Below are 16,415 nucleotides of genomic sequence, written 5' to 3'. Positions count from 1 at the left end.
CGCGAGAACCGCGCCCTTCACGAGAACCACAACAAAAACAACAACAACAATGGTGAACGCGTTACAATCCACGACAACATCGTTACGTAGCATGTCATATAAACGCCGTGCGATGGCGTTCTGTAAGTGTATCAAATGTGATCTGGTTCGTTTGCGCGGCTGTTGATTTTGATGGCCATTGACCAGAGCGGCTGTTGATGTCGGCGCCTCGAGGCGCACAGCCATTTGACTTATAAATTAAAAATAATCAGAACACACGATTGGACTTAGACTCGCGTGACGTGTTTTAATAAAGTAAAGTTAGTTGAAGTATTTAAGTAATTGGGATATTTTATAGGGGAGGGTGAGGGGTGTGTGGTTGTGTGTTGATGTGTTTGTGTGTTGATGTGTCTGTGTGTTGATGTGCCTTGTGTGTTGATGTGTGTGTTGATGTGTCTGTGTTGATGTGTCTGTGTGTTGATGTGTCTGTGTGTTGATGTGTTTGTGTTGATGTGTTTGTGTGTTGATGTGTTTGTGTGTTGATGTGTCAGTGTGTTGATGTGTCTGTGTTTGTGTGTTGATGTGTCTGTGTGTTGATGTGTTTGTGTGTTGATGTGTCTGTGTGTTGGTGTGTTTGTGTTGATGTGTTTGTGTTGATGTGTCTGTGTGTTGATGTGTCTGTGTGTTGATGTGTCTGTGTGTTGATGTGTTTGTGTGTTGATGTGTCTGTGTGTTGATGTGTCTGTGTGTTGATGTCTGTGTGTTGATGTCTGTGTGTTGATGTGTCTGCGCTATAAACCCGGCGAGCCGAGTTCGATTCCCACTCGGGGCCAACACCGGTCCGCTTCTACGCCCTCCTCTAAGTCGACTCAGCCTCAAATGAGTGCCGAGTGCCGTGCGTAAACATCGCCACAAGGGAGACAAAGGCGGCCGGGCGTGCTTCTGGCCACCCACCCCCTCGTGTATAACGCTCCAGACACGTGTACAGTACAAACATCTCTCTCGAGTACAGACTACCATCGCTACTCATCATTTATAGACACAACAAAGACAAATATCTCCCGTGTAGCCTTAACAGACTGTAGGGGCAAGTGCTGTTAGCGAGCACCTATGAAGGCCGGAACGGTACACGAGGGGGTGGGTGGCCAGCACCACGCCCGACCGTCTTTGTCTCCCCAGTGGCGATGTTTACACACCGCACCAGGTACTCATTTGAGGCTGAGTGGACCTAGGGGAGGCCCAGGACCGGTTCAGATAAAATCGTCACCGGTGTTGGCCGTGAGCGGGAATCGAACCCGGGTCGCCAGGTTCACAGCAAAGCAACGCGCTAACCGCTACACGAACACGCACACGAGAGCATTACGTGTACTAAGTTTGGTCCTATAATAACAATGACATAATAATGTCAATTATTTACTGAGCAAATCTTCACCGAGTCTCAAGATTGGTGTTTATGAGGCTCATGTGTTGTGTGCCGCGTGGCCAATGCCTGCAGCTTTAATCTTCACGACTGTTTGAAGAATTATTCCGTGAGCGATCATTGATTTACTGGACGATCGTCACCCACACATACTTTGTACGCACGAGTTATTTATCTGCATGATACGTTATTGCAGAATTGTATTTTGAAGCTTTTGTTGTTGTTGAGTACGGTGCTGTACAGTGGGGATGGAGCGGTGGCACAGTGGTTGGCACACGGCGCTTCAAATCCAAGCCGAGTTCGGTTCCCGACCACGGCGAACATCAGAGGCGACTGATATCTGAACCGGTCCTGGTCAAGCCCCGCTACCTCCCGCTCTCCCAGCGTTACCGGCACGCACTGGTGAAGTATGGTCAGACAACACCTGCCTATGCCCGATACGGCCTTCTTTGAACCATATATTTTACAAAAAATATGTTAAGGCTAAAGCGGGGGTCTTTTGTCTTTGTGTGTGTCTATAAGACGAGCGTGTGATACATACACACAGGGTAACCTAATTTGTTTTATTTTAGTCATAAACGCACGAGGAGAATAATTTCTTGAAGAGATGATGGCATTTGGACAAGGCGGATGATGGAACAGCAGCCAAAGAACGTGCCTGAGAATGCAACCTTTTTTATTTTACCAGGTTAGGCCCACTGAGCTGTACAGCTCGTTTTCGTAAGCGACCTGGCTACAAATGTTAGCTCAACGAAGTGGCTTATCACGTGGACATTTATAGCAGCCAAATATTCTAAATGCATGTTTCTAAATGTGGAGGGGAAAACCAGAGGAAGCAAGTTATGTTATGAGTTACTGCACTGAACATTTACAACAATGACTAGTAATCGGTGTTATGTTCTTTCTCTGAATTTTTTTCATAAATAATATGGCGTCATTACATTTGGAAATCAATAATTAAGTGTTTCACTTCATTCGGAGGAAAAAAATGCTTAAAATTACAACCTCAGGCAGCTCTAACAAAGTATTTTACTTTCAATTCTTATTTGGTTTTTATAACCTACCAGTTTCTTGTATATCATCATACAGTAAAAGTGATATTCACTTTTTTTTCAAAATATGTGAATAGTTCATACTATTCCTTGGTTCTTTTGGTAAAGTCACGTAGATAGAAAAATAATAAAGTGAATAAAAAATTAAAAATAAATAATAATTAAAACACTAATGTAGATTGTAGCCTGGTTCTTCATCGGAGTGAGTGTACTGGCAATCTATAATGTAGACTGGAGCCTGGTTATTAAGCTGGGTGAGTGTACTGGCAGTCTATAATGTAGACTGGAGCCTGGTTCTTTAAGTGATACAATTAAAAACAGGCACACTGCGTGACGCTTCCGCATGCGCGGGTGACATCACAGATGTGAAGTCACAGCTCACTTGCCGTGCAAAATATATCCATTATTACGCCCCCCCCCCTCCCCCCCAAAAAAAACAAAAGTCTATTTTTCTAATTTTTGCATTGTGTACAGTCTGGAAAGTACCCACATGGCACATTTCAAGTTGCATGTCAGGAAGTATGCTAAACATTTTGAACAGACACATTTACAAATTTCCTTTTTATATATAGATAAACCCCAATGATCCGATCGAAATCCCTAATTTTACATGAAGTGCCACCCAACCCCCCCCCAAATGCTCCGCCATGACCAGAGTGCAATGATAAAGGGCTGTAATTTTTTGTCAGTATGTGTATTTTTTCACGAGCTTTAACACCATTTTGTACATGCAGTAGAAAGTACAGTACAGCTTTTCCATGTTCAGATACTGTGTACAGATTTCACAAAATTTATGAAAATTCTGAAGCAGTGGCTTTAACATTTTCCTCACAAATTTGCTCGTGAAGTTCAATTCAGCTCTCTATGAGAAGCCATCCAACACAGTCCAGCGACTGCAAGAACTGCTGCCTCCGCATTCCAGTGATCCAAGGTACTCCCCTTTTTACGTGCCACCTTCAGCTGCAAAAGCTGAGTCTGCATATCTGCCCAAAAGGAACCGTGGGCATTGCAGCACCCCTGATGGAAACAATTGCGTGCCTTTGAGACAATCGTGACTGAACCAGGGGTGGAGATGATCGTGCGTGGCGCTGGAGACGTCCAGCTTCAGCTGCTGTACCAGCTGCTCCATCTTCCTGATCTCCACCCGCAGCAGCTTATAGTCCAGCTCTGTGTAGCAGTCATGGCCCTGCTCCATTCGCTCCACGCGCACCGTTAGGTTCTGCAGCAGCGCCGTGTAGCGCACCAGCGTGGCGTGGTTCTCTGCCACCTGCAGGCGTAATTTCAATTACTGTCTACTTCTAACGCATGAACAACCCTTAATACAACATGTAATGGACTGTATTGCTATCAGTGCTGTACTGTAGTTTTACATGAAGTAGTATGATCTATACCAGATATGTTGGAAGGCTGTATCCTCAAACCATCCTTCAGGTCAGGAGCGCAGCCTGATTTAACAGGAGCACTAACATTATATAATTCTTAGTATTGGTTGAAATGCAATACTGTAGCACTGCCACCTGTAGGGGTAGTTTAAATATTATCTCCTTCCAATTCATTTCAATCGATCTTTTACACGTGTTGACTTAATATACAACCATTTTTATGAAATATACGGGACTGTGTTGTTGGCAGTCCTGTAGTCATAGATATAAACTTATCATGATTATAACAGCACGGTTGGCCAAGGTACGGTGCGAAAGAAGTTCAACATGCATACATACTTACATTAGAAGGTTACTTCCTCAAGGAATCTTTGAGGACAGTCAGGTTAATGCATTCGCCTGGTATACAGGAGGTCGTGGGTTCGATTTTGACCCCAACGCCTGCTGTATATTTGGAGACTGCATGTTCTTCCCGTGATCATGTGGATTTTTCTCCGGGTCCTCCGACTTTTCCCTCTACATTTAGAAATATGCGTTTAGAGTATTTGGTTGCGATACATTTCCACATGATAACCCACTTTGTTGGGCTAACATTTGTGGCCAGGTCGCTTCTAAAAAAGAGATCTATAGCTCAGTGGGGCTCACCTGGTAAAATAAAAAAAGTTTTTTTTCATATTTTACAGAGAGTTAGGGGGAAGGGGTGTGTGGCACTCGTAGTCTGTTACCAGCAATGGGTCTCTATCGTAGCGCACTCCCGGTGTCTGCCCAGTGGTTGGTGGTGAATCTGTCAGGTTGCATTGCATTCTTAGTGAAAGGGGTGCAGCAGCCATTGTTAGAGTTTAAATCACTGATAGTGCTACTGAGACTACATACAACTGTCCTGGAAGTGTGTCAGAATCGGTGATCGATGGCACAGATTTGACCCCCAAGGGGTTGGCGTCGTCGCGTCTCGCAGGAGCCGTACCCACGTGACGATGGAGACGGGGCTCAAGTGCTGCTTCCTGAGCCTCAAGGTGCAGGACACCAACCTGGACCTGCAGAAGGAACATGATCGGAGTGAGCGCCAGCTGATCAGACGACGTGCTGGTACGCGCACCGCACCTTGCCGTTCGTTCTCCGGGTCCTCCAGTTTATTTCCCTCCCACATTTACAATCAACGTGCGTTTAAAGTATTTGGCAGCTATAAATGTCCACTTTGTAAGCCACTTTTGTTGAGTTGTGGCTTGTGGCCAGGTGAAATAAAAATAGCTTAGTTAAAAAAAAGTTATTTCGTTTTTAGAAGGATCAAATGTTTGCGTAACTGAACCCGGGTGATTGTCACTGGAAGTCTCTCAACTTGTCGGTTTGTAGCCGCCCAATGAGATGTGAATCACGCTTTGAACCCGCTAAAATGTGCGTAGAGCTCACATGCTCGCAAAACCTCCGAGAAAGAAACGTCTCGTTAGAAGAGTAACGTCACACAATGTTTAGAAAGAAAGTGTTACGCAGTCTAACACGTAGAAGGCTTTCGTGACCAATATTAATCATAGTAAAGGATTTTTGGGATAGACCGTGTGAATATAAATGTTTCATTAACCCACCACCACCCGACATGGCCAATTAGTAAGGTTTGTCACGTGAACAAAACGTGCCAAATAGTGACTACTTCAGCAGACTTGGTTTTGTTGTTTGTGTGTAAATCCACAACGTTTACAATTCGAGTACTGTGACGTTTTCACCAGGTCATCGGGCGATTTGCCAGATCTAACCCAAAAACCTTTACGATGCGTCTGTCACGCATCCCTCGCGTGCAGCCGAGACGCTCGACTTGCAACCGTGCTCCCCGAGGTCCCGCCGCTGGCCCCGCGGCCTCTCAAGCGCTCGCACCCCCTCTGACCTCGGCGTGCAGGTGTCGCGCAAGGCCTACCTGGCGGGCGACGGGTTCATGTCGCTGGCCGTCAAGGAGCCCTTCCCCGTGCTGAGACGAGGCTCACGTTCCGCACCATGCAGCCAAGCGGCCTGCTCTTCTACTACTCCCTGCAAGTACCGGCCCGGCCTGAAGCCGGCCACACCACCCACCCCAGTATCAACGGTCGGTGACTCCTGTCACGTGTGACGCGCGGTGGCGGTGGTTGTGGTGGTAGTGGTGCGGTGGGGAGAGACTCACGGGGCAGCCCTCCAACGTGCAGCTCCTGCTGTGTGTGTGTGTGTGTGAGCAGCCCGGGCACCGGGCCCTTGACGCGGCTCACATCCCCCATCCATGTCTAAGTGAAGCACGTTGCCCTTCTTGATCACTGCAAACAATAATAAAAACAAAGACAAAAGGTCCCCCATACAGCCTTTAACACTCTTACCCAGGCTAATCGAGAGGTGACTGCGGGGAGTGGTACATCGTGGGGAGTGGTGGTGCAACGGTTAGCGCAATGCGCTACGAATCCGGCAACCTGAGTTCGATTGCCACTCACGGCCAACAGCAGTGACGATTATCTGATTTGGTCCTGGGCCTCTCCTAGGTTGACTTGGCCAAAAATGAGTATTTTTTGCAGTGTGTAAACATCGCCACTAGGAAGACAAAGGTGGTCGGGCATGGTGTTGGTAACTCACCCTCTTGTGTGCCGTGCTGACCTTCACAGGTGCTCGCGAACAGCACTCATCCCAACAGTCTGTGTGTGTGGGCAGGGTGAGATTCTGTCCGTCGCCCTCAAGAGGGGGCGGTGGTCCTGAAGACAAAGAGGACACCCTGCGGACCATGAGCGACGGATACAACGAAGGCTCCAACCATTTACCTCTTCGCTCTGTGCAACTCCTCCAGATGCCGCCTCGGTCTCCCCTGTCTTGGCCATAGGAACGTGGAATTTCCGTATTGCCACCGCAGGCTCTGGTTTGTTAGAAGAGACAAGCTCGATGCGTGTGCACCCCCCCTAGCGCGTGCGTGCGTGTGTTCGTGTCACTTTGTCGTTCTTTCTTGCGCGTGTGCGTCTTTGCCTGCGTGTGTGTGCATCTGTGTCTCTCTGTGTGTGTCTGTACCTACGCGTATGCACATGTGCTTCTGTGTCTCTGCGTGTGTCTGTGTCTTTGCGTATGCGCATGTGCGTCTGTGTCTCTGCGTGTGTCTGCCTGCACGTATGCTCATATGCGTCTGTGTCTCTGCGTCTGTCTGCCTGCACGTATGTGCATGTGCGTCTGTCTCTGCGTGTGTCTGTGTCTACGCGTATGTGCATGTGCATCTGTGTCTCTGCGTGTGTCTGTGCCTACACGTATGCGCATGTGCGTCTGTGTCTCTGCGTGTGTCTGTGTCTACGCGTATGTGCATGTGCATCTGTGTCTCTGCAGCGCCGCGGGGACACGTGGCTATCACACTCGCGCGTCGTACAAAGTCATCGTCACCATCATCCTCAACATCATCGTCGATAGCATTGTCATTGTCGTCGTCAATATTGTCATCTTCAACACTTAGTCATCAGACATGGGTCCTGGCTATAAAAGTCTGGAATATCCACGACTGTCTTGGATCCATCCACAGAAATGATCCACCTCCTCCATTGTTCACACTTGGGCCAGACTTATGCTGGTAATTTAGTACGGTAATACAATAAACAGAGACAGGTGACTGTGTGACCGGTGGTGACCATGGCTGGTTGTGGTGGTGACTGGTGGTGACCGATGGTGACCGTGTGGCCAGGGTTCATCAGCGCGGCACCTGAGGCCCGTGCAGGATGGTGTGCCGGCGTGGCCCGGCGAGGGTGGCTGTGCGGGGCCGTGGGGGGGACACGCAGGGGGCGTGCGGGGGCAGGGGGGCAACAGTGCCGGTGCCGGAGCCACGCACGACCGCCTCTTGTGGGGGAAACGCATGCGCAGCGCGATCCACCGCAGCTGACGAAGTGTGGAAATGTACGTACGTGTGTTGAACTTCTTTGGCACCGTATGTAGCCAACCGTGCTTGTCCGAGGTGCAGGGAAAAAGACCAACAAACTGTACACAAAAAGCAGTTCTAAAGGAATGAGTTTTAGATCTACGTGGGTGAATGTTTATGTGGGAGTTTGTGTACGTGGGAGAGTGTGTGTGTGTGTGTGTGGGCGTATTTGTGAGTGTTTAAGCGGGTCACTTCTGAAAAAGAGCTATATAGCTCAGGACACCTTACCTGGTCAAATAAAAATAGTGTAGTTTTAATGTGTGAGCAACGTTGGCGGTGCCCTCTCTGTGCCTCTCACAGGCACCTCGCTGGAGCTGAAGACCGACGCCAACGGGTTGCTCGCGTACGCGTCCACCGGCGGGGACGACGACAGGCGGCACCTGGACATGCACCTGGAGGCGCAGCCCTTGTCCCAGCAGCTGCTGATGGTGAATGCAGTCCGTTATTTGCAGATGTTACACATTGGAGCTCATTACTTACAACAGTCGAAACATCTCCCTTCTAGCCGTATAGACAGAGAAAGCAGCGTAGTGGGGGAGCCCTGTGGGCCTCGATGCTCATAGTGATCTGTACATCACTTTAGATGTGACATCGTGATGCGCCCCGGTTGTGTTTGCACCCCAGAGGTGGCAACCCCCCAGCGTGACGTTGCCCGCCGGTCCGCCGCTTCGTGTCGCGCAGGTGGAGGTGGTGGTGGGCCCCGAGGCTCACGGGGAGCTGAACGTGGACGGCTCGGCGGCGAAGGCCGCCCCGACACGCCGCAGGGGCCCGGAGTTCGGCCTGCGCTCCCCGCTCTACCTGGGTGGCGTCGCGAGCGGCACGGGCCGGCGACACCTGCAGGTAGAAAGCCGCCCACGTTCGTCGTGCTGTGTCGGGGCGTTTTTCCCGATTCGAGGGTTTTATTCTGAGTTTTGTTGCGATTTGTGCCGTCAGCGTCACTCCGTGAAACGGTGGACTGTCGCGATGGCGCCTCCGGCTGTGCCAGCACCGGACATCCACCTTCCCCCCCCGGGGCTGTGTCAAATGGCGCGGCTCGCCTGAGAGTTCCAAAGCGGAAATCTTATCCGATAACGTTCCCAATACGAGATGGGTTACATTGGTGACCCATCAAACCATAGGATTATTTACAAACCATGCCTGCTCTTCTTGTTGGCCCACCCATACTGGACATCTATGAAAAAGAGCCTCATAACTCATCACATTCCTCCTGCAGTCTAAATAAAGATTCTGCGTCTGATCTACAAGGGTCTGTACCAATCTGCCCCATCCTATCTTGCTGAGCAGTGCACAGCGCCGGCCTTAACAGGACCCCAAATCGACGCCGTCAATGATCCGCATCCCACGGTTACCCTGCTGCTCTGCTGCTACTGCTCCTGCTGCTCTTGCTGCTGCTGCTACTCCTGCTGCTGCTACTCCTGCTGCTCCTGCTGCTGCTCTTGCTGCTGCTGCTACTCCTGCTGCTGCTCCTGCTGCTGCTGCTCTTGCTGCTGCTGCTATTCCTGCTGCTGCTGCTCCTGCTGCTGCTCCTGCTGCTACTCCTGCTGCTACTCCTGCTGCTGCTCTTGCTGCTCCTGCTGCTACTCCTGCTGCTCTTGCTGCTGCTGCAGCTACTCCTGCTGCTCCAGCTACTCCAGCTACTCCAGCTGCTGCTGCTACTCCTGCTGCTCCTGCTCCTGCTGCTGCTACTCCTGCTGCTGCTACTCCTGCTGTTGCTCCTGTTCCCGTTCCCGCCCGCAAGCCTTGTGCGGCGATGCGGCCAGTGCAGTTTCGCCGGGAGTCTCCAAACCTGAGGAACTGGAGGCGGTCACCTGTGGGAGACGTTCCTCATCCATGCTTGAGTCTCAGACCAGTTTTGTTCGACACTTAAAGTGGCGCTGCTACTCCGTGTGAGCGGCGCGCATTTCCGATGGCACGGACTCGTAAGAGCACACGATCGCGAGCGCTCACGCTCGTTGACAGACTTATTGGTGTCTCTCGCAAAGCAGTGTGCCGCCCCCTGCTAGAGAATAGCCCGCGGAAGCGGATAATGCTGAACTAGTTCTGAGATACTTTTGTCCAAAGAATAAGGGGCAGCACTTTTCCACCCGCCCTTCCACGTGAGAATTATATTCACTTCCATAAGGCCACGATGCGGCTGATGAGATCTGTACAAATCCATACATTTATTTTTTACGTTAATCAAATACGTTAAGGAGAACGAATTGTCTGCTTATTTATCTTTGTTATGTTCTCCACAATGGCGCGCAAAGTTATTTTGTGTTATTAACAGTGGAGAGAGAGAGATCACATGTTCAAGGCCGAGTCTATGCCGGTGTTTGGTGTTGTTTGTATGTAGCTCTGTTTTGCGCTCGTAATGCATTTGTTTCCTGTCTTGCATTAGCGCGCTACGTGGCGCTGACGGTAGCCATGCGGGCCGAGAAGGAGGAGCGCCGTTCTATCGGGAGGCGTCGCGCGCCCCGGGTGTGCCGTCACCGCCCCCCCCACCCCAGGGCCGCTGGAGGGCCGGGCTGCGTGCGCGGGGCCCGGCTCAACGGAGCGTCCCTGGGGGAGCCAGCACGCCGCTTCGCCGTGACGCCCTGCACCTCCGCGCCCACGACGCCCGGCGTGTGCTTCTCGCACGAAGGAGGCCACGTGCTGCTGGGTGAGAGAGCCATGCCGGCATTGTCGTCCCCCCCGCTCCCTCGCCCCCAACCGAACATCAAATAATCTGTTTAAACGCACGTTTCTAAATGTGGAGGGAACAACTGTCCTTGCCCCGCAGTCCGATTATCGCGGTTGGCTACGTACGGAGCAAAAGAAGTTCAACCACGCGATGCAGCACAGCGAACCCCACGCAGGTGTCGTCATGCTGTCGCCTCGCCGCGTCACGACATGCAGCAGTGTCGTTATTTTGCTGTTATTGTTGCGGATATATTGTTTTTTTTATGTTTCACTTGTCAAAGTAAATTATGAATTGCTGCTTTGAACCTGGCGTTCCCGAGTCAAATTCATGGCCGTGGCCACCGCTCTATGAACCCGGCATTGTAAGTTGAATTCCTGGCTATGTCAAACGTTAGAGGAGAGCGATATCGGATATCGGAACCGGTCTGGGGCCTCCCCTAGGTTGGCTCGGCCTTAAACGAGCATCCGGTGCGGTGTGTAAAATATCAGCGCTGGGAATGTGTGGCTCTGGCCACACCGCCTCCTTGTGTGCTGTGACAACGTTTATAGACGCTCAATAACAGTGCTCGCCCCAACACATCGCGTGCGTTCAAATGCACTTCTGCGGCCGTCTGGAACGCTCTTCCTTCCGATATTAGGAAGCCAATGGAGCTATGCACTTATAAATTATCTAGATTGACGAATTCATAATAAAGGTTTTTTGGGTTAGATCGCGTTTATTTATAAATGTGTCGTAACCCTCCACCACCCGACACGGCCAATCAGCAAAAAAAGGTGTCACGTTGACAAAAAGACAAATAATTCACTACTTTAGCCCACCGGTGTGTTGAAGAGCGAATCCACATTTACAGTTTGAGTACGACGTTTCGCTGGTAAATACAACCAGCATCATCGGGCAATTCGCCAGAATGGTAAAGCCCTCCCTTGCTCCCGGTTTTATATAGAGCAGCAGGGTGACGTCATCACTTAACTCATATCAGGTGCAGTGATTAGAGGCGGAGGGGGGGGGTATTGTAATTATATGATCGATTAGTAATCAGTCATTGGTTATGATTAGTAATGAGTTGTAGATTAGTAATTCTTTAAATCAAAATGTAATGTGTATTATTTAATTATACGCTTCCAGGCCGCACTAAGCCTGTAGCTGTCAGAGCGATTAAAGTTATTCTTGTTCCTCTCAATTTCAATGGATTCTCTAATTAGTCTTTGCCAGTAATAATTAGTTTTACACAACACTGCAACATTGTCAAAATCAATTGAGTGTCCTTGTTGACAAGCATGTTCTGCCACTGCCGACAGTTGTGTTTGAGATAATTTAATATTTCTCTTATGTTCTTTAAGTCTTACGCTGATGTTACGTCCCGTCTGTCCAATGTAGCAGCTGCCACATAAACAATTAATCCGATATACACCTTCTGTTGACTCTCACCCCTACAACATTCACGCTCACTCGTGCAACATCCACGCTCACCCCTGCAACATCCACACTCACCTCGCCAACATCCACACTCACCCCAACACCATCCACGCCCACCCCAACCCCATTCACTCTCACCCCTACAACATCCACGCTCACTCCTACACCATCCATGCTCACCTTCACAACCTCCACGCTCACCCCCTACACCATCTACGCTCACTCCTACATCATCCATGCTCACCTTTACAACGTCCATGCTCACCCCTACACCATCCACGCTCACCCCTACAATAGCCACGCTCACCCTTACACCATCCACGCTCGCCTCTACAACATCCACGCTCACCCCTACACCATCCACGCTCACCACTACACCATCCACGCTTTCCCCTATACCATCCACACTCACATCTACACCGTCCATGCTCACTCATACAACATCCACTCTCACCCCTACACCATCCACGCTCACCCCTACAACATCCACGCTCACTCCTGCAACATCCACGCTCACCCCTACACCATCCACGCTCACCCCTACACCATCCACGCTCACCTCTCCAACATCCACGCCCACCCCAACCCCATCCACTCTCACCCCTACAATATCCACTCTCACTTCTACACCATCCACGCTCACCTTTGCAACCTCCACGCTCACCTTTACAACCTCCACGCTCACCCTCTACACCATCTACGCTCACTCCTGCAACATCCACTCTCACCCCTACAACATCCACGCTCACCCCTACACCATCCACGCTCACCCCTACACCATCCACGCTCACTCTTACACCAGCCACGCTCACTCCTACACCAGCCACGCTCACACCTTCACCATCCAAGCTCAACCCTATACCATCCACGCTCACCCCTACAATAGCCACGCTCACCCGTACACCATCCACGCTCACCTCTACAACATCCACACTCACCCCAACCCCATTCACTCTCACCCCTACAACATCCATGCTCACTCCTACACCATCCATGCTCACCTTTACAACCTCCATGCTCACCTTTACAACCTCCACGCTCACCCCCTACACCATCTACGCTCACTCCTACATCATCCATGCTCACCTTTACAACGTCCACGCTCACCCCTACACCATCCACCCTCACCCCTACACCATCTCCGTTTACTCCTACAACACCCACGCTCACTCCTGCCACATCCACGCTCACCCCTACACCATCCACGCTCACCCCTACACCATCCACACTCACCCCTTAAACATCCACACTCTCTCATACAAAATCCACGCTCACTCCTGCAACATCCACACTCACCCCTACACCATCCACGCTCACCCCTACAATAGCTACGCTCACTCCTACACCATCCACGCTCACCCCTACACCATCGACGCTCACCCCTACAATAGCCACGCTCACCCCTACACCATTCACGCTCACCTCTACAACATCCACGCTCACACCTACACCATCCACGCTTACCACTACACCATCCATACTCACCCCGACACCATCCACTCTCACCCCGACACCATCCACTCTCACCCCAACACCATCCACTCTCACCCCAACACCATCCACCCCACACCCAACCCCATCCACTCTCACCCCTACAACATCCACGCTCACTCCTACACCATCCACGCTCACCTTTACAACCTCCACGCTCACCTTTACAACCTCCACGCTCACCCCCTACACCATCTACGCTCACTCCTGCAACATCCACTCTCACCCCTACAACATCCACGCTCACCCCTACACCATCCACGCTCACCCCTACACCATCCACGCTCACTCCTACACCATCCACGCTCACACCTTCACCATCCAAGCTCACCCCTACACCATCCACGCTCACCCCTACAATAGCCAGGCTCACCCCTACACCATCCACGCTCACCTCTACAACATCCACACTCACCCCTACACCATACACCCTCACCCTGACAACATCCACGCTCACCCCTACAACATCCACCATCACCCCAACACCATCCACGCTCACCGCTACAACATGCACCCTCACTCCTACACCATTTACGCTCACTTCTACAACATCCACGCTCACCCCTACAACATCCACGTTCACCCCTACAACGTCCACGCTCACCGCTACACCGTCCACGCTCACCTTTAGAATGTCCACGCTCACTCCTCCACCATCCACGCTCACCCCTACACCATCCACGCTCACCCCTACACCATCCATGCTCACCACTACACCATCCACGCTTTCCCATATACCATCCACACATCTACACCATCCATGCTCACTCATACAACATCCACTCTCACCCCTACACCATCCACGCTCACCTTTACAACATCCACTCTCACCCCTACACCATCCACGCTCACTCGTGCAACATCCACGCTCACCCCTACACCATCCACACTCACCTCTCCAACATCCATACTCACCCCGACACCATCCACTCTCACCCCGACACCATCCACTCTCACCCCGACACCATCCACTCTCACCCCAACACCATCCACGCCACACCCAACCCCATCCACTCTCACCCCTACAACATCCACGCTCACTCCTAAACCATCCACGCTCACCTTTACAACCTCCACGCTCACCTTTACAACCTCCACGCTCACCTTTACAACCTCCACGCTCACCCCCTACACCATCTACGCTCACTCCTGCAACATCCACTCTCACCCCTACAACATCCACGCTCACCCCTACACCATCCACGCTCACCCCTACACCATCCACGCTCACTCCTACACCATCCACGCTCACACCTTCACCATCCAAGCTCACCCCTACACCATCCACGCTCACCCCTACAATAGCCGCGCTCACCCCTACACCATCCACGCTCACCTCTACAACATCCACACTCACCCCTACACCATACACCCTCACCCTGACAACATCCACGCTCACCCCTACAACATCCACCATCACCCCAACACCATCCACGCTCACCGCTACAACATGCACCCTCACTCCTACACCATCTACGCTCACTTCTACAACATCCACGCTCACCCGTACACCATCCACCCTCACCCCGACAACATCCACGCTCACCCCTACAACATCCACGTTCACCCCTACAACGTCCACGCTCACCGCTACACCGTCCACGCTCACCTTTATAATGTCCACGCTCACTCCTACACCATCCACGCTCACCCCTACACCATCCACGCTCACCCCTACACCATCCACGCTCACCACTACACCATCCACGCTTTCCCCTATACCATCCACACATCTACACCATCCATGCTCACTCATACAACATCCACTCTCACCCCTACACCATCCACGCTCACCTTTACAACATCCACTCTCACCCCTACACCATCCACGCTCACTCCTGCAATATCCACGCTCACCCCTACACCATCCACGCTCACCTCTCCAACATCCATACTCACCTCGACACCATCCACTCTCACCCCGACACTATCCACTCTCACCCCGACACCATCCACTCTCACCCCAACACCATCCACGCCACACCCAACCCCATCCACTCTCACCCCTGCAACATCCACGCTCACTCCTACACCATCCACGCTCACCTTTACAACCTCCACGCTCACCTTTACAACCTCCACGCTCACCCCCTACACCATCTACCGCTCACTCCTGCAACATCCACGCTCACCCCTACAACATCCACGCTCACCCCTACACCATCCACGCTCACCCCTACACCATCCACGCTCACCCCTACACCATCCACGCTCACCCCTACACCATCCACGCTCACCCCTACAATAGCCACGCTCACCCCTACACCATGCACGCTCACCTCTACAACATCCACACTCACCCCTACACCATCCACCCTCACCCCGACAACATCCACGCTCACCCCTACAACATCCACCCTCACCCCAACACCATCCACGCTCACCGCTACAACATCCACCCTCACTCCTACACCATCTACGCTCACTTCTACAACATCCACGCTCACCCCTACACCATCCACCCTCACGCCTACAACATCCACGCTCACCCCTACAACATCCACGTTCACCCCTACAACGTCCACGCTCACCGCTACACTGTCCACGCTCACCTTTACAATGTCCACGCTCACTCCTACACCATCCACGCTCACACCTACACCATCCACGCTCACCCCTACACCATCCACGCTCACTCCTACACCATCCACGCTCACCCCTACACTGTCCACGCTCACCCCTACCACATCCACGCTCACCCCCACCACATCCACTCTCACCCCTACACCATCCACGCTCACCACTACACCATCCATGCTTTCACCTATACCATCCACACTCACCTCTACACCGTCCATGCTCACTCATACAACATCCACTCTCACCCCAACACCATCCACGCTCACCTTTACAACATCCACTCTCACCCCTACACCATCCACGCTCACCCCTACAACATTCACGCTCACTCCTGCAACATCCACGCGCACCCCTGCAACATCAACGCTCACCTCGCCAACATCTGCACTCACCCCAACACCATCCACGCCCACCCCAACCCCATTCACTCTTACTCCTACAACATCCACGCTCACTCCTACACCATCCATGCTCACCTTTAGAACCTCCACGCTCACCCCCTACACTATCTACGCTCACTCCTACACCATCCATGCTCACC

The 16,415-nt window shown here is 51.7% G+C and overlaps 1 protein-coding gene across 2 annotated transcripts; it reads left to right on the top strand.

The window, feature by feature from the left end:
• The first annotated feature begins 91 nt into the window (after positions 1-91).
• Positions 92-11,567, top strand: LOC142925714 (uncharacterized). 2 transcript variants are annotated; one of them, XM_076069110.1, is made up of 7 exons: positions 92-1,801; positions 4,789-4,919; positions 5,722-6,693; positions 7,495-7,703; positions 8,026-8,153; positions 8,407-8,565; positions 10,215-11,567. In XM_076069110.1, exons 4-7 carry the CDS (start codon positions 7,529-7,531, stop codon positions 10,368-10,370), a joined length of 618 nt encoding a protein of 205 aa, XP_075925225.1. In that variant the 5' UTR covers positions 92-1,801; positions 4,789-4,919; positions 5,722-6,693; positions 7,495-7,528; the 3' UTR covers positions 10,371-11,567. The 2 variants fall into 2 exon arrangements, with proteins under 2 accessions (XP_075925225.1, XP_075925226.1); XM_076069111.1 differs by having other exon boundaries at positions 10,106-10,304.
• Positions 11,568-16,415: the final 4,848 nt, after the last annotated feature.

The sequence above is a fragment of the Petromyzon marinus genome, chromosome 23 (genome assembly GCF_048934315.1).
Source record: "Petromyzon marinus isolate PM22_M1 ecotype Great Lakes invasive population chromosome 23, UKy_Petmar_22M1.pri1.0, whole genome shotgun sequence".
Taxonomy (NCBI): domain Eukaryota; kingdom Metazoa; phylum Chordata; class Hyperoartia; order Petromyzontiformes; family Petromyzontidae; genus Petromyzon; species Petromyzon marinus.
Note: the sequence above shows the minus strand (reverse complement) of the source record. Positions and strands in the feature narration are given on the sequence as shown.